Source organism: Grampus griseus (assembly GCF_964374135.1).
Source record: "Grampus griseus genome assembly, chromosome: 6".
In the NCBI taxonomy this organism is placed as follows: domain Eukaryota; kingdom Metazoa; phylum Chordata; class Mammalia; order Artiodactyla; family Delphinidae; genus Grampus; species Grampus griseus.
The window spans coordinates 87,034,179-87,056,257 of NC_139000.1; the positions used below are offsets into that span (position 1 = coordinate 87,034,179).

The following is a 22,079-nucleotide window of genomic DNA, read 5'->3' on the forward strand; positions in this document are numbered from 1 at the left end:
GATTCTTTCCAATATACTGTAGGCATAATGTCCTTCTAGAATTTTTTTTTAATCAGAAAAAGCGTTAGCTCTTTAATCCAATTCACCGCTTTTTATTATACTCATCTCTTCCAAGACCAGTTGACAGGTTTGATCGAGAAAGACCACTGAGAGGACGTGGATGCCCAAGAGGGGGCATGCGAAGCAGAGGCAGAGGTGGTCCTGGGAACAGAGCTTTTGACGGTTTTGACCAGAGAGGGAAACGAGAATTTGAGAGATACAGTGGGAATGATAAAATGTAAGTTTCATTGTAAATGCTATTCTCCCTTTAAGATCTTGGTGTGAATCTGTTGTGTTTTAATGTTTAGTTGACTTTATATTAGTATGCAGTTATTCCTAAGGGAGCTGATCCTGGGACAGTTTTTATGATCAGCTTTTCTGATTTGGAGATTGACTGGACACCAGCTTCCAGTTTAAGGGAATATTCTTTCGTTTTCTAGAGCAATCAGGACTGAAGACAACATGGGTGGATATGGAGTTCGCACCTGGGGATCAGGTAAAGATACCAGGTATGGTGCAAATGTGTACCTTCTGTGAACCTACAATTAAGTGGAAATATCTGGATCTTTATTTGCCTGTCTTGAAAATTATGTCCTCTGTGTTACGCTTGCCATGTCTTTATACTTGTGTGCTTTACGTAGCGATTGAATTTAGGCTTTTGTTTCATGAGATAACTTTTTAAAACAGTTTTGCTATGTTGTGGTTAGATTTGAAACTGCTTTCAAAATTCTTTTATCTTATTTTAGCCAAGCAAATTGTATATTTGCTGACACCCCAAGCACACGGCGCTGTATATTTGCGTATGCCTCAGAATGCTTTTTAAATTCCTGGATATTCTGTACTTTATTTTTCTGTGACCTTCCAAAGTTTTTGTGTACATTGCATCTTTTTTTTTAAAAAATAAGTTTATTTATTTATTTATTTTTGGTTGCTTTGGGTCTTCGTTGCTGCACGCAGGCTTTTTCTAGTTGTGGCGAGTGGGGGCTACTCTTTGTTGCAGTGCACGGGCTTTTCATTGTGGCTTCTCTTGTTGCGAAGCATGGGCTCTAGGTGCACGGGCTTCAGTAGTTGTGGCACACGGGCTCAGTAGTTATGGCTCGTGGGCTCTAGAGTGCAGGCTCAGTAGTTGTGGCGCATGGGCTTTGTTGCTTCGCAGCATGTGGGATCTTCCCGGACTAGGGATCAAACCCGTGTCCCCTGCATTGGCAGGCGGATTCTTAACCACTGCGCCACCAAGGAAGTCCCTGCCTCTTGATTTTATAAAATCATTTGCAGATCAAAGCTCAATGACAAGTTTCACCTGAGGTTCAAATTTGACATTTCTCAGGCTTTATGATATCTCAGATCTGTGCCAGTTTTGCTACTTAGGGGAGGTACTTGGTTCTGCTATTTCTGCCATTTCAGGGCTGCAGGGAAGTACGAGGAATGGGTTGCGACAGGATGTGTTGCAGGGAAGACTTTACACAAGTTTGAAGGCTTGAGGGGATCCAGACTTCCACTTTTTTTTCTTTTGAAGAATATAAGCTCTTTACATAAACTTATTTTTCTTAAATTTTTATCCTTAAAAAAAAATGTACAGGGCTTCCCTGGTGGTGGTGCAGTGGTTGAGAGTCCGCCTGCTGATGCAGGGGACACGGGTTCGTGCCCCGGTCTGGGAAGATCCCACATGCCGCGGAGCGGCTGGGCCCGTGAGCCATGGCCACTGAGCCTGCGTGTCCGGAGCCTGTGCTCCGCAACGGGAGAGGCCACAACAGTGAGAGGCCCGTGTAACGCAAAACAAACAAACAAACAAAAAATGTAGAAAATAAGATCAAATCTAAGATTAAATTTACTACCATTGCACATCTGTGTTGTCTTTGAAAAGAAACTTGTTGAATGTTTGTCAATCTAGGGTTCTATAGAATCTCAAATACAGACCTTTTCATTTTGTTTTATTTTACTGTAATAGTATATTTTTAAAAAGTAATACAGACACTTTCTGCATCATCTGATTTACTAGCTTATTTAATACTACCACCCCATTTCAGTTTGCATTTGAGTTTAAAATCATTTTGGCTCCAAGTGTTTACTTACTCTAAGAGGTAATTATTGACCTTGGAACATGAAGAAGTGACCACATGTGCTTCTGGCAGATGGTATGTCCCAATGTTAAAATGAAACGTGCCCCATGGCACTCATTTTGGATTGTTTTGTGAGTTATAAAGTCAAAGCTCTTAGGTGGTAATAATGTGTAATTGAAAGTTTTTTTGTAGAATAAGACTTTAATTTCTTATTTAATACATTGAGATTTTGATTTGCCACCATGGTATAGTGCAGCTGAGTTATGATTAATGAGAAAACAGCAGAGGTGAGCCTAACAATAAGTGATGTGTTCGTGGCTGACAAGGGCGAGTGCTGCACCGTGCATTGGAGGTGTGAGGGTTTTGCTGTAGTTTAGTATTCCTGTTTGAAGACATTGACAGTATAACTAGATCTAAGGGCAAGATGCTTTCAAAATGGTGTGACTGAGCCATTTCCATTGTTACTGGTTTTCTTCAAGAGTTTGACTGTTAGTACCTGTGCTGAAAATAGAATTTTCTCCATTTGTAATAATTTTAAAAGTGTAATATCAGATATTATTTTCTTGTTCCTAACTGGGATAGACACCCATAAATGCAGTTTTTAATAATACTGCCTTCCAACTTTTATTGTAAAGAGCCAAGACAGTTTTATGTAGTAATCAAGCAACACTGGATTAAATCTGTTCACTGTCATAGATTTGGTTAAGTATGAAGTCTGATTGAATTTGAACTAGCTAACAAAGCCTTGAGGTTTTTAAAATTGTTTTGTAACCATACTTGTGCAAACAGGCATTTTCTACGTTAGTATAACTGAAGTCAAAATATAGACATGGGCCCTGGAGCTTTATCTTTCTTCTAATAAATCCAACATTGGTGATTTACTTTCAACAAAATAATAAAATTTGCCAAAATAAATTGGTGCTAATCTTGAGACTTACTTGTTTTGTAGTTTTCATCATATGGTTCTATAAGCTATGGTTCTATTGAGCTATAAGCACAAAATTAGTTTTATGTTTATTCATAAAATAATTTAGGTCAATACAGGAGGGAGGTCTGTGATTTTTCTTCTAAATTGATTGACAGGTTTAAGAATTGCTAGTCTCTTTGTTTTGTATTCTGCTTCTTTTTTCTTCCCCTATATTGTTATAGCCCTTTTATGATTTTTAATTGTTGAAAGCTATGAACTGTCAGTTCATATTTGTTTTGTATTCTGCTTCTTTTTTCTTCCCCTATATCGTTATAGCCCTTTTATGATTTTTAATTGTTGAAAGCTATGAACTGTCAGTTCATATTTGTTTTGTATTCTGCTTCTTTTTTCTTCCCCTATATCGTTATAGCCCTTTTATGATTTTTAATTGTTGAAAGCTATGAACTGTCAGTGAATCCATGTTTTTATCCCCTTGGTTTATGACATGGCCAAGGGAATAAAGAGAAAGTTGGAGTAATACAGCACTGCCACTGCTGCTAGACTCCTGGATGCTAAAAACTCCCATGACCCACGAGGGTCATGCTGATGTGTAGAGGCTGCTTTTGTTAAAGGACTTCTGCCAGGCAGAGCAGCAGGGATGTCCTTCCAAACAGGGAGAACATTTGATTTAGGACCTTTTTTAAAAGTAAAAATTATTTATTCAAATTTTGTGTTGGAAAACTGAGTTTTTTAAAAAGTTGATAACAATGGCTTTGAGTTGAGAATTAAAATACTTTTAATGTAAAAACTCTATTCTTTCATTATAGTTCAATTTATGTTTATTTATTTTTTAAATTTATTTATTTATTTTTTGCGGTACGCGGGCCTCTTACTGTTGTGGCCTCTCCTGTTGCGGAGCACAGGCTCCTGACGCGCAGGCTCAGCGGCCATGGCTCACGGGCCCAGCCGCTCCGCGGCACGTGGGATCTTCCCGGACCAGGCAGGAACCCGTGTCCCCTGCATCGGCAGGTGGACTCTCAACCACTGCGCCACCAGGGAAGCCCAATTTATGTTTATTTAAAAAAAAACTAATTTTATGAAGATTTTTCCTGAACTGGGGATGGAAAAGTGCTGGGTTCTGAATGTACAGTGTAAAATATTTCTATTATATTGACCAATTTTAGCATTTTCCTGAGAATGAAATTTCTTTTGCTGGTACTTTTTTAAAAGTAATGTTCAGATAGGATTAATATCAACATAAAAGATTTAAGATTATGTATTTAAAATTCAAAGTGTTTTTCACTGTGCTGTAATTTCTAATCTGTAGATTATGTATTTAGATGTGATGGGATGTAAGTTGATATTTCAAAGCCTTATTTTTCTGGTATGGTTATCACCAGCTTGTTTGTAATCCTACACATTCCTTTTTGTAGAATGTTTCCACTTTCTTGCCATATTCTAAAGTTTGAAATGGCATATTCTTATCTATTTTAAGTCATTTAACACAGGTTGAAAATTTTTATGGCCCCTGTTAATATTTGGAATCTCCTAGTATAATAAGAGTTTGAATAATTGTTCTGGTCCTTTACAATCTGTTTTTAATTTTAGGCCATTCATGGAAACTTGTATTTCTCAAAGTACTTTTCACACTTTTGAAATAATTTATATGGATTAGCAATTAAGAGCATTTTTCTTCCTCTTTTTTATTTTGATGTGGATTACCTGTATGTACATGTTAATTCCTCGAGGGATGTTTACTTAAGAAAAAGGACATTGAAATGTGTTTTTTTCTATCTTGAATATGTAAGGGCATTGATGTAAACAGATTTGTGTGACTAGAGTGGTTCTTGCTGCTTTGCAGTGACATGGACCCGACTGCCCCCATGGAAGAGACCACAGTGGTGGAGGAGTCCCTGGGCCCCCTGGAGGAGGAATCTCCAGCCAAGTGGGTATTTCATTCATTTTCCCCATTGGGTTGTTGGTCTTTTTCTTAAAGATTTATAAGAGGTCTTCATAGAATAGGAAGCTCAGCCTTTCGTCATATCACAGAGGGTTATCTTCTTAACGTGTTAATGAATAATCAAACTAATTAATAGTTCAAATCATCTAATGAATGATTATTAATGATAATTAATGGGTTGCATTCAAGTATTCTGTCCTGTGCCTACAACTTATTTTCCATCAGCAGCCTGTACTGTGACTAGTCTCTCTTTCCTCAGGACCCCTATCTTTTGTCCCTTTATTCTCTCCTGGTCCCTCCTTCCTCTTTTCTTCATGGAGCTTAGTTCCCTGGTCCATCTGTAGCACCCTTGCCAAGGCTTTAAACTCCCTTGCCCCTTGGGTCTATGAGTACCTTGCTAGCAAATGCACCCACCTCCTGGACAACCGGTAGCCATCTGCCTTCTTTCTGCCTGCATCCACAGGCTGAGCACTGCAAGATACTCAGCAGGGCTGATGGGAACCCCTGTAAATTCCCCATCACCACATTCTGAAATGAGCCCTCAACACTGCCCAGCAATGCCCATTTCTTGGATTCGCTCTTTCCCCACCCACCCATTACAATGACTGGTTCAGTCCTTCTTGTCCCCTCAGAGCCCTGACATTGCCCCCCACTTTCCCCTTCTTCCATCCTTCTGACACCCACACCTCCTTTTTCATTTTCTGGGTACAACTTGGCCTCCTTTGTCACAGAGAAATTACACCACTCTCAAAGGTGCGAACCTGCCTGCACCTGCCTCCTGGGCTTCTTCCCTTGTGGTAAAATAGAGGCCCCATCCCTCCACCAGCCTCTCCAGCGTTTGGATCCCATTTCCTACTGACTTCAGAGAAATCTCACTATCAGTTAGCTCCTTCATTTTTAGGCATACTCACTTCCTTCCTCCCAGCTCTGGTCTTCTTATCAACATTTTATCTGCGCTCAATCTCTCCTGTTAAAAGCCTCTCGTTGCCCCTACATTCACATTCAGCTGCCTTTTTCGGGGTTATGTGCATTCTTTCTTCATTTCCTCCCCTTCACTTCATCCTCACTTCACTCCAGGTCTGGCTTTGTCCTCATTGCCCTTCTGAAACAGTCACCACATGTCTCCAGACCTAACAGATGTTTCGGTCTGCATCTTCCTTGACCTCTCAGAACATTTGACTTTACAGGCATACCTCAGAGATATTGTGGGTTTGATTCCAGACCACCTCAATAAAGCGAATATCACAATAAAGTGAATCACATGATTTTTTTGGTTTCCCAGTACACATAAAAGTTATGTTTAGACTGTACTGTAGTCTATTAAGTGTGCAATAGCATTATGTCTAAAAAAACAGTATACATACCTTAATTTTAAAATACTTTATGGCTAAAGATACTAACCTTTTTAACATATTTATCATCTCAGCCTTCAATGAGTCATAATCTTCTTGCTGGTGGAGGGTCTTGCCTTGATGATGACTGCTGACTGATGAGGGTGGTGGTTGCTAAAGGTTGGGGTGACTGTGCAGTTTCTTAAAATAAAGACAGCAATGAAGTTTGCCATATTGACTGACTCTTCCTTTCATTTGAACACTGAGAGGCCATTATAGGGTTATTAACTGGCCTAATGTCAATACTGTTGTGTCTCAGGGAATAGGGAGGCCCCAGAAGAGGGACAGAGATGGGAAGGCCAGTTAGTGGAGCAGTCAGAACACATACAACATTTATTGATTATGTTCACTGTCTTATGTGGGTGCAGTTTGTGGCACCCCAAAACAATTACAATAGTAACATCTTTGTATCATTGGTCACAGATCACCATGACAAATATAATAATAATGAAAAAGTTTGAAATATTTCGAGAATTACCAAAATGTGACACAGAGACGTCAAGTGAGCAAATGCTGTTGGGAAAATGGTGCTGCTAGACTTGCCCAACGCAGGGCTGCCACAGATATTCAATATGTTAAAAAGGCAGAATCTGTGAAGTGCAATACGACAAGGTATGCCTGTGTTGATTTCCTCTTAACCACAACCTCCCATTGGTTTCTGCATTCTTCTGGCTTGCTTTCTGCTGCTCAGTTCCTCCTTTGCAGACTCATCCTTGTCTTTCCGCTCTTTTAAAATGTTGAGTTCTTCAGGGCTCTGCCTTAGGCCCTCTTCTCTGTGTCTAGTGTCTCTTTATAGGGTCTCATGCACTCCTGCAGCTTGAATTGTCATTTATCCCCTGACTCCAGAATATATACCTCTGGCTCCAACCTTCAACATGGACTCCAGGCCCATGTGTCCATCTGCCTCCTAGACACCTCCCCGTGGGCATCCCAAATGCACCTCATGCTCAGTGTGGCCAGGACTGAGGTCCACAAGCCCCCACCCTCATTAGGTGTTTCTGTTTTGCGGAACGGCATCGCCATTCATCCAGTTGCACAAACCAGAAACCTAGGAGTCATTCTTGAGATTTCCTTCTTCTTGACCCACTGTGTCCTCAAAATCCAATCTGTCACCATGCCCTGAGGATTTGTACTCTTTTATATCTGCCATCTCCACTCACCATCATAGTCTCTGCTACTGCCATCTGCTCTCTCACCAGAGCTCCTAATGGGGTTCCTTGCATTCTCACATTCTACCAACCCACCCGTTTCACACCAAAGTGGCTTTCACACTGCCATTCTGATCATCGTGCCCCCACCCCTCGAGTAAGACCCTCCCCCCGGTGGCTTTCTGTCCTTTTTCTGTCCCTTGCCCTGACCTGCACAATCCTGCATGGTCTGGCCCATGAAGAGCCCCCAAGTTCAACCACTCCTGTGCCTTCTCCAGGTTCACCATGTGGCCCTTATTTCATGTCCCCAGCACCTTTCTCCAGCTCCTATGCCACACCTGCCAAAGAGCTTTTGCAAGTGCTGTATTCTTGTTTTTCTGTACCTCTCCTCCACACTCCCTTCACCCTTCACCTATTTATTTAACTCTTACTCATCCTTCAGCTGAGAAGAGGCAATGCTTAAGAGCAGAGACTCTGAGCCAGTGTTCTGGGTTCAAATCCCAGCTCTTCCATTTACTAGTTTGGCTAAGTTATTTAATCTTTCTGTGCCTCAGTTCTCTTCATCTGTAAAATGGGAATAATAATAACACCTACATCAGAAGGCTGTCATAAGGACTGGTTGGGTGTGCGTGTGTTTCATGTAGAGCGGGGCCTGGCATGTAGTTAGTGCTGTATAAATACCTACTATTATTATTGTTACTTATTACAAGAGCAAAGTGCTACGATTGATGATTGTGAAAGCTGTTACTTTACTATTCAAAACAACTAAGTAATGTATTTAATTAAAGAAATAGATTAATATGAACATTTAGACAGTAAGTTAACTAAGAAAATAGATCAACAGTGTATATGAATGTTAAGAAGTGAGTTAACGAGATACCTTCAGGAAAAATTGGATCCTTTTTGAGCCAGTAAACCATTTATCCAAATTCAGGTAATATAAAGCAGAATAATAGAGAGTAAATTATAGCATAATTATAATCTTTGGAATTGATTGAGGTACTCTAGCATTCATAATATTAGACAAAATAATTCTTTCAATTAATCAGTTATTTTGAAAGACAAAATAATACTTGATGATTTTGTTGGCCGTCTCATTGTCTGCAATATCCTAGCGGAGCTAGTCAGCAAATCTCTCTCCCTCTGCTGAACGTGCTGAACAGTGAGCCTCCAGTTAAAATTGCAGGAGCTGCAGTGCACCGCAGCTGCAGTCTAGCCACCCGCACTGAGAAGTTCTTGTTTCTGCACTGCCTTGTCACATTTTAAAATTATTACTCACATTTCTAGTAATACAAGTATAGTTTTTTATAATTTCAAAATTAGGCTTGTATATGCATTCTAGGATGATGCCCTCTGATCTTGGCTTTGTCGGGATATTGATCTAACACCCAAGCTTTCGGCGTTCAGCCAGAATGTATATTTAGTGCAACTCTTGGTTTAGAACTTCTTGGTAGGTGAATTTAATGTACCCTTGCTTATTTTCAAACCTGCAACCCAGAGTACATACATTTTCCTCAAATTGGACACATTTTGTCGACAGTTACATGTGCTATGCCCTTCCTTCTTCGTTTCATTACAGAAGTATTACATGTTTCTTGTCACGTGGTGTTCTAATGTCCAAGAATACCTGTGACAGTTTCCTGTTTTGCTTTAAGAGTAAGTCTAACATTTATTGAGCATTTCTTGTGTGCCAGGAACTGTTCCAAATGAGTCTATGGCTTAACTCATTTAACCCTTTGCTGCCTGTGAAGGAGAAGATACTGTTCCTATTCTAATGCTGAGACATACAGGTTAAACAACTTGTAGTAAGTGTCAGAGCCAGAATTTGAACCAGGTATTGTGGCACAGACATTCATGTTGTTAACTGTACTGAATGGCAGGAATGGTTAAAAGTGCCATTTAGACTAACTTGCTATTAAGAACTGCAAATGGGAGAAGGTGGTTCTGTAATCAGGGGAAGAGCTGCTGGGATCACTGAGGATTTCCTGTTAAGTAACATAGATCAACAACTCCCTTCCATCCTTAAAAATTTAACTCTATGAAAAGAGAATGGTGAGGAAGCATTATTTAAAAATATCTGCAATGAAATATTTTGCACTTTGTTTCCAAGGGTATTTGCTTAGACAATGAAGATTGTTATGTACTGAGTCTTCTTAAAGCAGGACCACAGCTCTTTAAAATTTTTATTGCAAATTTATGAGGAGCTCCAAGTTTATCATGAAATTCACTTCCCTTTCAGTACTTTTTTTCTTTTATTACTTTTTTGGCTGCGTAGGGTCTTAGTTGCAGCATGTGGGATCTTTCATTGTGGCGCGTGGTCTCTTCGTTGCAGCGCTCGAACTTCTCTCTAGTTGAGGCACTCGGGTGTTCTCTCTAGTTGTGGCACACGGGCTCCAGGGCGCATGGGCTCTGTAGTTGTGGCGCACGGGTTCCAGAATGTGTGGGCTCTGTAGTTTGCGGCACACGGGCTCTCTCCTTGAGGTGCACGAGCTTAGTGGTTGTGGTGCGTGGGCTTAGTTGCCCTGTGGCATGTGGGATCTTAGTTCCCTGACCAGGGATCAAACCCACATCCCCTGCATTGGAAGGCGGACTCTTTACCACTGGACCACCAGGGAAGTCACCCTTTCAGTACTTTGGAAGGAAGTAGGAGGTATTATTTACATGTTAGGTTAGATCCACTTGCCACGGTTAAGTATTCAGTGAGTAAAGTTTTATTTCTAGAACCCACTTTCCTTGATTCACTGCACATTTTCATTCAGGTGAAAAACTATTGCCTGAATGGAAGTTTGGACATTTGAATTGATGATTTGTATGCTTCCTCTGTCCATATCTTGACTATCTTCCATCTAAGCATTTTTTCTGCCATCTTATTCCCTAAATAGCACAGAGGTTAAATGCGGGCTTTGGAGGTAGAATGAATGGATATGAAATTTGGCTCTTTCATTTATTTGTTAGTTGTATAACCTGTCTCCTTGATTTTCTTACCTGTAAAATGGAGCTGTTAATTTTTTTTTTTTTTTTTGCGGTACGCGGGCCTCTCACTGCTGCGGCCTCTTCCGTTGCGGAGCACAGGCTCCGGACGCGCAGGCTCAGCGGCCATGGCTCACGGGCCCAGCCGCTCTGCGGCATGTGGGATCTTCCCGGACCGGGGCACGAACCCGTGTCCCCAGCATCGGCAGGCAGACTCTCAACCACTGTGCCACCAGGGAAGCCTGGAGCTGTTAATTTTAACTAACTTGTGGCATTAATTATCATGAGCAAATTAATGTAAAGCACTTTGAATAGCATCTGGCACCTAGTAAACATACAGTAAACATTAGCATTATTATCCCATTTATTTCTACATAAAGATAACTGTTGTTAAAACTGTTGTTAAAAAAAGATAACTTGTTAAAATTTCTTCTGTAATTTTACCCATTTAGAAGCAAAATGTATAATTATCAAATCTGCATACAGCATTGTTCACATTACAAGTCATAGATTTGATGACTGATACCTATGAGCAGTTTTGATGAAAAATTCTCTCCAAAAATTTTTTATCATATTGGGTGGGCCAAAAGTTTCATTTGGTTTCTTCTGTAAGATGGCTCTAGTAGCACTTAGTTGTCTTTAACTTCACTGGAAACAATTTTGTTACATTGTATGTGACAGCTGTCATATCAGCATACATTTAAAAAAGACATAAAAATTGGTGAATTTTTGTGTAGCCTTTTTAATATTGAATATGGAAGAAAAACAACATTTTCGGCATATTATACTTTATTCTTTCAAGAAAGGTAAAAACGCAACTGAAATGCACAAAAAGATTTGTGCAGTGTATGGAGAAGGTGCTGTGACTGATCAAATGTGTCAAAAGTGTTTTGCAAAGTTTCGTGCTGGAGATTTCTCGCTGGACAAAGCTCCACAGTTCGGTAGACCAGTTGAAATTGATAGCGATCAAATCAAAACAATAATTGAGAGCAACCAATGTTATGCCACGTGGGAGATAGCCGACATACTTAAAGAATCCAAATCAAACGTTGAAAATCATTTGCACCAGCTTGATTATGTGAATCACTTTGACGTTTGGATTCCACATAAACGAGAAAAACCTTCTTGACCCTATTTCTGCATGCGATTCTCTACTGAAATGTAATGAAAACACTCCGTTTTTAAAACAAATTGTTGGGGACTTCCCTGGTGGCACAGTGGTTAAGAACCCACCTGCCAATGTAGGGGACACGGGTTCAAGCCCTGGTCTGGGAAGATCCCACATGCCGCGGAGCAACTAAGCCAGTGCGCCACAACTACTGAGCCTGTGCTCTAGAGCCCGCGAGCCACAACTACTGCAGCCCGCGTTTCTAGAGCCTGTGCTCCGCAGCAAGAGAAGCCACCGCAATGAGAAGCCCGCGCACTGCAATGAAGAGTAGCCCCCGCTCGCTGCAACTAGAGAAAGCCTGCACCCAACAGCAACGAAGACCCAACGCAGCCAAAAATAAATAAATTAATTTAAAAAAAATAGTGACAGGCGATGAAAAGTGTATACTGTACAACAATGTGGAATGGAAGAGATCGTGGGGCACGCAAAATGAACTACCACCAACCACCAAAGGCCGGTCTTCATCGAAAGAAGGTGATGTTGTGTATATTGTGGGATCAGAAGGGAGTCCTCTATTATGAACTCCTTCCAGAAAACCAAACGATTAATTCCAACAAATACTGCTCCCAATTAGACCAACTGAAAGCTGCACCCAGTTGAAAAGCGTCCAGAATTAGTCAACAGAAAACGCATAATCTTCCATCGGGATAACGCAAGACCACATGTTTCTTTGATGACCAGGCAAAAACTGTTACAGCTTGTCTGGGAAGTTCTGATTCATCCACCGTATTCACCAGACATTGCACCTTCGCATTTCCATCTATTTTGGTCTTTACAAAATTCTCTTAATGGAAAAAAATTCAATTCCCTGGAAGACTATAAAAGGCACCTGGAACAGTTCTTTGCGCAAAAAGATAAAAAGTTTTGGACTTATGAACTTGCCTGGAAAATGGCAGAAAGTGGTGGAACAAAAGCGTGAATACGTTGTTCAATAAAGTTCTTGGGGAAAATGAAAAATGTGTCTTTTATTTTTACTTAAAATACCAAAGGCACTCTTTGGCCCACCTGATAAACCAAGAACTGTAAAGGTCTTTGAATTACTCAAAAGGGAATTGTTAAATTTAGAGTGATAGCAGTTATGTTGCTTTTATAACTGTTAGAAATATACTTGCATTAGTCCTTCCTGGAACTGAGAATTAGCTATATCTCTTCCTGTTGAATATCCAGTCTTTGCTAAAACGGCAGTAAAAACTACATTCAGAGCTGATTCAAATGGGAAATGGAATCTGCCTTACAGAACTGTCATAGAATGTGTTTTGTTTGTTTAGAGTGTGTTTTTTATAATTATTTTTCGTCAATAGGCAATGAAATTAAGGAGCCTGTCCTTGGTGATTTTATACTGCTCCCAAAATGGCTTGTTGAAATGGCAGGTGATAAAGGAGAATGCATGGGGGCATCTGTAAGAACACCTTCAAATGAGGCACATCTGAGTAAAGGGTGTCAGGCTGATCACTTTCATGGATGGAATCACTTGTGGCAGACTCTCTATTCTGAACTGCACTGTTTGCTTTATTTTGGGTGGCTGTGTCACTTCAGGGCTGCATTTCTTACATGACTTCTACTTTTTCTAGTTGTTTATGTTTATATATATATAAAGCCCTAGATGTATTTTTTAAGACAAACAAGCAGACAAAAAGTACTTCTTTTGTGGTCTTAACACAAAATCTGTTCTTATTGAACTTTTTGGAATTTATTAACTTCTATTAGGTTATCTTAGTTAAGAAAGAATCCTCAAATTCATAGCATCGGTTCCAAGATTTCTTAATTCTATCACAAGTAGGCTACAGAAACCCTCATGATTCCTTAATATTTCTTTATTTTTAGCTCTTTTTGTTAAAAGTTACAGTAAAAATGTATATAAAATAAGAATAGTATATTGAAACTCCAAGTAAGTTATTCAGCTAAACTGTTATCAAATCATGGTCATTCTTGTTTCATATATTTCTCTACCCACTTCCTCTACCTCCAGGATATATTATATATTATCCAAAAATGTTTCAGAATGTTATATCTAAAAGACTTCCTTTAAAAAACCCATAACTGGGGGCTTCCCTGGTGGCACAGTGGTTGAGAGTCCGCCTGCCGATGCAGGGGACACGGGTTCGTGCCCCGGTCCGGGAAGATCCCACATGCCGCGGAGCGGCTGGGCCCGTGAGCCATGGCCGCTGAGCCTGTGCGTCCGGAGCCTGTGCTCCGCAACAGGAGAGGCCACAACAGTGAGAGGCCCACGTAGCGCAAAAAAAAAAAAAAAAAAAACATAACTGGAATATCATTATCCCATCTAAAATTTTTTAACAATTCCTTAATATCATTAAATATCTAGGCAGTTTGTCAGTTTCCCTGATTATCTCAAAATCTTTTTTTAAAACAACTTATTTGTTTGAATTAATATTGAAATATACATTTTAATTTTTATGTTTCTTACATCTCTTTTAAAAACAGTTTTATTGAGATACAATCCAAATCCAATAAACAGCACATATTTAGAATGTACAGTTTTACAAGTTTGAAATCCATAAACAATAAAAATAATGAGCACATCTATCAACCCAAAAAGTTTCCTTGTGTCCCTTTGTAATCCCTCCATCCCGCCCCTTTCCCCCAGGCAACCAGTGATCTACTTTTTTGTCATTAAAGATTAGTTTGCAATTGCTATAATTTTATATAAATGGAAGCATACAGCATGTATTCTTTTTGTATTCTTTTTTTGTCTATATTCTTTCACTGAGCATGCATATTTTAAGATTCATTCAGGTTGTTGAGTGTTTCAGTAGTTCCTTCCTATTTATTGTTGAGCAATATTCCATTTTACAGATAGACCACTATTTGTTTATCCATCTGCCTGATGGTGATCATGTGGGTTGTTTATAGTTTTTGCTATTATAAATAAAGCTACTATGAACATTTCTGTGTGTGCCTTTCTGTGGATATACATTTTCATTTCTCCTGAGTGAAATGGCAGGTGTTTATGTAACTTTTTTAGAAACTGCCAAACTCATTTTCAAAGTGGTTGTTCCAGTTTTTATAATTTTTAGGCCTTATAATAGGTGTATATCTCATTGTGGTTTTAATTTACATTTCCCTAATGACTAATGATGTTGAGCCTCTCTTCACGGGTTATTTGCCATCTGTATGTCTTCTTTAGTAGTCTGTTTAAATCATCTGCTCATTTTATAATTGGTTTGTTTTCTTATTACTGAGTTTTGAGAGTTCTTCATATATTCTGGATCCAAGTCCTCTATCAGATACATGATTTGCAAATATTTTCTCCAAATCTGTGGCCTGATTTTTTATTCTCTTGACAGTGTCATTTTTTTTTTAAATGATGACCACCCATTTTCTTTTTCTTTTTTAAAAAATATTTATTTATTTATTTTGGCTGTGCCAGGTCTTAGTTGCGGCACATGGGATCGTCGTTGCAGCATGTGGGATCTTTAGTTGTGGCCTGCAGGCTTCTTAGTTGCAGCTTGCATGCTGGATCTAGTTCCCCGACCAGGGATCAAACCCATGCCCCCTCCATTGGGAGCATGGAGTCTTACCCTCTGGACCACCCAGGGAGTCCCCTCTTGACAGTGTCTTTTGAAGAGCAGAAGTTTTTAATTTTGAGGAAGTTCAATTTATCAGTTCTTTCATTGATCATGATTTTGGTATGAAATCTTTTCCTAACCTAATACCACAAATGTTTTCTCCTATAAGTTTTATAATTTTGGGTTTTATATTTAGGTCTATGATCCATTTTTAAAAATTGACATTTGGTCCATTTTGAGTTGACTTTTATATACAATGTGAGGTATGGATAGACGTTCCCTCCTTTTTTTTTTGCATATGCATGTCTAGTTATTCCAGCATACTGAAAACCATTATTTGAAAATCAATCGCCCGTGTATGTGTGGGCCTATTTCTCTATAGTCTGTTCCATTGTTCTGCCAATATCAAACTATCTTGATTACCCTTAAGTCGCTTTTAATCGATGTGTCTTCTCTTTTTTTAATTTTCTTGCAATTTATTTGTTGAAAAAGCTGGGTCATTTGTCCAAATAGTTTCTCAGAGTCAGAATTGTATTGATTGCATCCCTGTAATCAGTGGTGTGCTGGTAAATATTTAACATCTGGTTCTCTGGGATGAAAAAGCCTGGATCTATTGCACTTGCTAGTTTCTGTGGTGTAAATATTCCTACCATGGCTGATTTAAAACCACCAAAGCAACATCATTGAACACAGAGTGGGAAAAGATGTGCGGTAGTACATCGTTGCATAGTATATCCACTCTACACATAAAATAGAGATAAATAACTTCAAGTGCATAGGAAAAGGCAAAATGTAGTGAAATAATTAGGGAATGATGAGTTGTGAGGATTTATTACCTTTGTTTTAACATTTAAACATGTTTTAACATTTAATTATGTGTTTCTGTAATTTAATTTTTAACAACTGTATTTCACAGCCAACTCGCAAAATTCCTGAGAATTTAACAATTGGCTGTTACGACTTGGTGCAAGCCAGTCCCAGCATGGCATGGTAGAGTAGTCCAACATGTTTCTCTGTTCTTCATATTTTAAAAAAAATTTCCTGAATATTAATAATGAGAGGCAGAGGTTTGATTAAATTCAGGTTCAACTCTTTGGCAAGATTGTTTCATAGGTTATGGAAGGCTGCTGATTATCATTGCCTTTATCCATTAATTCATTAGGGCTGCAAATTAGTGATAGTCTAATTCTATGATTCTTTCTTCAGTTAAGTAGCTGGGATGATCTGTAAAGAAAAGCTTACCTAGAACTAGTTGATTAAACTGAGTGTAAGTTTGTTTAGGAAATGAAGGATGCATAAAAGGCGTGTTTTACTTTTAATTTACTCATTTTCAGAATAATGAGTTGGTTCCCTCATATCCTTCAAAGGTGCCAGTGACTTTTTTTAAGTGTCCTTGTGAACTTAGAGATTTAAACATATCTGATGTGTTTCAGTACACTGAGTTTTTATGCTTATTGGTGCTTAAACTGATCCATTTTTTGACTGAAGGGGGCCTCTTCAAGTTGATTCTTGATCCTTTTTACACACATTCAGTGGTCTCTGATAGCTTCCTTGCTTTCTGGTAGGACATGTTTCAGACTCATCATCTATACTTCACGTCTCATACTGAGTCATTTTTCCAGGGAGCCAGAGTCCTTTAATAGAATATGGTATTTAGAACCATATGATATCACTTATATGTGGAGTCTAAAATATGACATAAATAAACTTGTCTATGAAACAGAAACAGACTCACAGACATAGAGAACAGACTTGTGTTTGCCAAGGTGGAGTGGATGTCGGGAAGGATGGATTGGGAGTTTGGGATTAGTAGATACAAACTATTTTACATAGAATGGATAAACAAGGTCCTACTGTTGTATAGCACAGGGAACTCTACTCAATATTCTGTAATAAACCATAATGGAAAACAATATGAAAAAGAATGTATATCTATGTATAACTGAATCACTTTGCTGTACAGTCTAAATCAACTGTACTTCAGTAAAATAAATTTTAAAAAACTAGAATATGGTATTTAGAGATCATAGTCTAGGCACTAGGGTTACTTACTGCTACTAGGTTCTTAACTGTTTCTAGGACATTTAAGTGGACAGAGCTGAGGAATACACACACACACACACACACACACACACACACACATTTTTAAGCTAAAATATATTATGAGTTCATTCAATATTTCCATTTGAAATTTAGGAGTACAAAATTTTTACCTAAACTTTCTTAAGTTTGTTTCTCTTTTTCTTCCATGCTGAAAATCCCAGGTGTCAATAACATCATACTATTACCCATTTGCTGCACACACGACAGTAACAAATAATATTACCAACACTACCTCCAATAATATGATTATTAAAAAGTTATATACAGAGAGATGAATAATTATAAATTTGTATTTAAAGGCACTTTAAATAGCTTTTTTCTGATGCTTTTATCACCAACTTGATAAACAATTAGGCTAATTTGATTAATTTTGCTTCCAAATTTTAGAGATTGAATTTTAATTTAAATCTGTTTTATAGATTTATTTATTTATGTAAAATATTTAAATGTTTCCAAAGTACAATCTGTTAAAACATGATATTTTCCAAATAGCTGCTATCCCTGTTCTTTCCCTGGTTTATATTATGATTTTTTTTTAAACCTATATGTATATATATTTGTATGCCTCCTTATTTCTTAGGTGAGTGGTAACAGACATTCCACCTTGCTTTTTCATCAGTATATCCAGGAGGTGCTCCACAGCAATTTATGTATTTCTCATTTCTTTTTAGCTGCTTAATATTCATGTTTGATATACATAATTTTTCCAGCAAATTCCCTCCAGATGATTTTGGGTTGTTTCCAGTATTTGGCATTACAAAATTTACTGTCTTTTTATATTTTTGCCAATGTATGTTTGGGATATGTTTTAATATTAGTATTTTTCCAGCATTTTATTATGAAAAATTTCAAACACAGCCAAGTTTAAAGAATTTTACAGTGAACACCTATACCCACCACCTAAACTGATATAAAATTTATTTATTGTGAAATGTACAAAAATAAGTGTACATTCATTGTTTTGACAAATGCTCATTTTTTAGTTGCATCATTTAGTTTTTTGAGTTATGAGTCCTTTATGTATTCTAGATCTAAGTCTCTTATTAGATATATATATGATTTGCAAATATTTTCTCTCATTCTATGAGTTGTCTCTTCACTTTCTTGATGGTGTCCTTTTGCAGCACAAAAATTTTCAGTTTTGGTGATGTCCAGTTTATTTACTTTTTCTTTTGTTGCTTGTGCTTTTGATGTCATATGTAAGATACCATTGCTTAATCCAAGGTTTATGCCTCTGTTTTCTTCTAAGAGTTTTATACTTTTAGCTCTTATATTTATGGTGTGAGAAGTCCAACTTAATTCAAAGGAGAAAGAACAGTCTTTTCAACAAACGGGGCTGGGAAAACTAAATATCCAAGTGCAGAAGAATGGTCTTTGGCACCCTGATCAAAAAAATTAATTGCTCATAAATGTGAGGGCTTATTTCTGGACTTTGAATTCTATTCCATTGTTCTATATGTCTGTCTTCTGTTTTAAGAATTCATGAATTTAAGGAGGATATTTACAAAAGTACATATTTGTGACCCATTGTTTATAACCTCTGTTCATGGTCTCCTTATATGTGTTTTGTCTCAGTTACTTCTCCCATTTGTTTCTACAATTGCCTATCTCATTTTGTGTGTAATGTCATAGGGGAAGGGAGTGCCTGGTGGTGAAGTGTAATATTAATGTCATTGGGATGGTGATGCTCCCATTTTTCAAAGACTGCTTTGAACACAGACAGGAATTACCTTCAGTTGGCAATGGTGGCATAAAATGATGAAAATAAAATAAAGAAGCTTATGGTTCAAAGATTTTCTTACCTTATTTAAATTTAAGATACAGAACCATGAAAGTACGTTAAACTAATGGTCATGACTTTCTCTTTGAGAAAGTAGACATTTCAGACCTGTCAGAAATAATTCTTTATGATTTTACTTCTTTATAGAGTTCCTGAGTTGGAGGTAGAAGAAGAAACTCAAGTTCAAGAGATGACCCTAGATGAGTGGAAAAATCTTCAAGAACAGACCAGACCAAAGCCTGAATTTAACATCCGGAAACCTGAGTCCACTGTCCCTTCCAAAGCAGTGGTGATACACAAGTCTAAATATAGAGATGATGTAAGCATGATGTTTTGTATCTAGAGGTAATCTTCACTGTTACCTTATTGGAAACGAAATGGGCTTTTCCACTTCTATTTTAAAAATGGAACATTAGTAGTTGACATTCTAGTTTCAACCTAAGAGTAATCAGAGATTATGTGTGCCTAATTTTACTGTATTTTTATTGTTTATTAAGAAAAAAATTGAAAAAGAATTGACCTATTAATACTTAATCCAAAGCAGTTATAGTGACAGTGCACTTTCTGCTCCCTCCAGAACTGTGCAAAGACTGTGCACATGCTGTATGTTTTAGCTGCATGTCAATTTTGTGTCAGAAGAGAGGTACAGAATGTTTCCTGAATCCATTTCAGAGGATAACTACTCTGCATTTTCGTGATTAGATTATCTTCAGTTCTAATTCTTTTGTTTTTTTTAAGTTTAAGTATAGTTGATTTACAATATTTTATTAGTTCCAGGTGTATAGCAAAGTGATTCAGTGGGGTTTTTTTCACAGTTCTAATTCCTAATAAGAGCATTTAGTTGGAACTAGTTGATCATTTTTAACTGGTCAGGGTTGGGTGAAGCCTTTTCTGTGTTACTGTAGCAGCTTTGCTCCCTCTGCAGAAACTCACCAGAGGAGCCCTGAAGCACCTGGCAGCACCGTCGGGCACTGCTGCTGTGGCCAGCTATCCTGTTGGAACTGCTTGTGCGTTCCTCTGTCTTTTGTGGTCCTGATTTTACAAGGTTTATGTTCAGCTCTTCATTGGCAACTTCCGCTTTGAAAATATCTTCCAGCAGATATTGAGAAGGCTGGTCAGAGAGTTATTTAATCACATTCTATTTAAGCTGCTGAACTTAAGGAAGGGTACACTGAATCATTCTGATTTTAAAATTTAGAGTTTGTTTCATTCCGTCACAGCTATTTATCTTGATACCAGTCTCTGTGTCGATGATGGTAGTGAGCACCCTTCCTGTCTGCTGGATATTCACTGATTTTCCATTTGAAACTCAGGAGTTTTGTACTATGTAGATTTGTCTGTGTTCCCATTTACACTTTGGTTAGTTATATTCTTTGAATGAATAGTTTCCCTAGGGGGTCATTTATGATACAGGATCCCCTCCTAACTCCTGTTTCAGTCAGTCCAAGCTCTTGGAGTCTAGTACGTTTTGTGTTTTTTTTTGTTTTTTTTTTTTTGCGGTACGCAGGCCTCTCACTGTTGTGGCCTCTCCCGTTGCAGAGCACAGGCTCCGGACGCACAGGCTCAGCGGCCATGGCTCACGGGCCCAGCCGCTCCGCGGCATGTGGGATCTTCCCGGACCAGGGCACGAACCCGTGTCCCCTGCATCGGCAGGCGGACTCTCAACTACTGCGCCACCAGGGAAGCCCGAGTCTAATAAGTTTTTAGCTTTTCCACTAGAAATGGCTTTTTGTACACATACGAGTGAGGCCTTTTTACAAGTCCATCAGCTAGTTGTTGTTGTTGTTTTTTTCTATCCATTTTCTTCTTTTTTGTTCTGCGGCACTGTAAATAAAGCTTTGCCTAAAACAATTGTGCTGTCAGGATGTGAAATGTGCAGCTGACATGTTAGGTAAAAATAGAAGCTGCTCTTCCTTAATCCACACCAGATTCATCCTCCCTGGCTCCAGAGAGAGGTCTCCTGGAATCTTTGAAGCAACTGTGTTAGCTGCTGAGTCATCGAGCTTGGTCTCAGTAAAGCACACATCTTTGGTACTTATTAATCTTGTGGCGTTGACGATTTTAGCCAGGAATTTTTCTTAAAGCAACAGAAGCCAAATCACTAGTCCCAGAAGTGATTGGTGTCACTGACTTTGTTCTGAGTACCCTAAGAGACAAAGGCACTAGAATAACACCTCTTGTTTGCATGGAGCTCTGTTCTTTGCAAGGTTCAGACCAAACAGTAGCCTATGAAGAGAGCTGGGACCTTAAAGCACCTTGGCCTGACTATTCGCTCACTTTGCTTCCATTGCAAGTTGTCCCTTCTTACTGGGAAGGCTGCCGTGTCTCTGCTGAGGCACACTGACAGCCAGTTGTTTTCTAAACCAGGCCGTAGTTATCATTTTACCTCTTATATCTTTTGTGTTTGTCTTGTTGCCAGAGTGCCATTGTTCCTGAATTGTTCTTTCCTTCATCTTTTTAGCTTTGAGAGCCCATCTAAGGCCTTTGATTTATTTTAATCTGAAACTTCGAAGGGGACACAAGTGTTAAATGTGAAACCTGAAATGAACATATGGCCAAAAGGGACTGATGTGCTCAGGGAAATTTGATTCCATTTTCTGGACAAGCTGTAGGGATGTTTAACCTTACAGCACTTGGGAGATTCTCGTCTACGATCACTGGCATATTTTCTGTAGGTTTATATTTTACTTAAAAGTGAGAGTTCTTCTTTGTTTCATTCATGGTTAGGAGTTGAAGCCAAATCAAATTTGAAGGAGTTTTATTTAATACAGTGTTCTTTTAACAAGAGGTAGAACTTATTTGACCTCTTACAATAAAATGTACTTTCTCAAAGAATTTGAACTAGAGCAGTTCTTCAAAAGCAGCTTGAGTTCTTTATGCTGCCTTGGTAGCAACCCTCAGATAAATCATACTGTTGTTCTATCCTTTCCATATATTTTGAGTCAGAGGTGTTTATTGTATATCATCCAGTTTTTAACATACGGTATTTGTACAGTCAGCACCCATGTTGAAAGAAGTTTCTCCAT

General features: G+C 38.5%; 1 protein-coding gene across 1 annotated transcript in view; it reads left to right on the top strand.

Annotated features, from left to right (window-relative positions):
- Window positions 1-22,079, top strand: part of HABP4 (hyaluronan binding protein 4) — a 36,673-nt gene that overhangs the window by 10,373 nt on the left and 4,221 nt on the right. Inside the window, exons 3-6 of the mRNA XM_082656581.1 lie at window positions 116-277; window positions 480-548; window positions 4,868-4,951; window positions 19,201-19,372. Of these exons, the coding sequence (XP_082512707.1) occupies window positions 116-277; window positions 480-548; window positions 4,868-4,951; window positions 19,201-19,372 (487 nt within the window). The remainder of the gene's footprint in view (window positions 1-115; window positions 278-479; window positions 549-4,867; window positions 4,952-19,200; window positions 19,373-22,079) is intronic.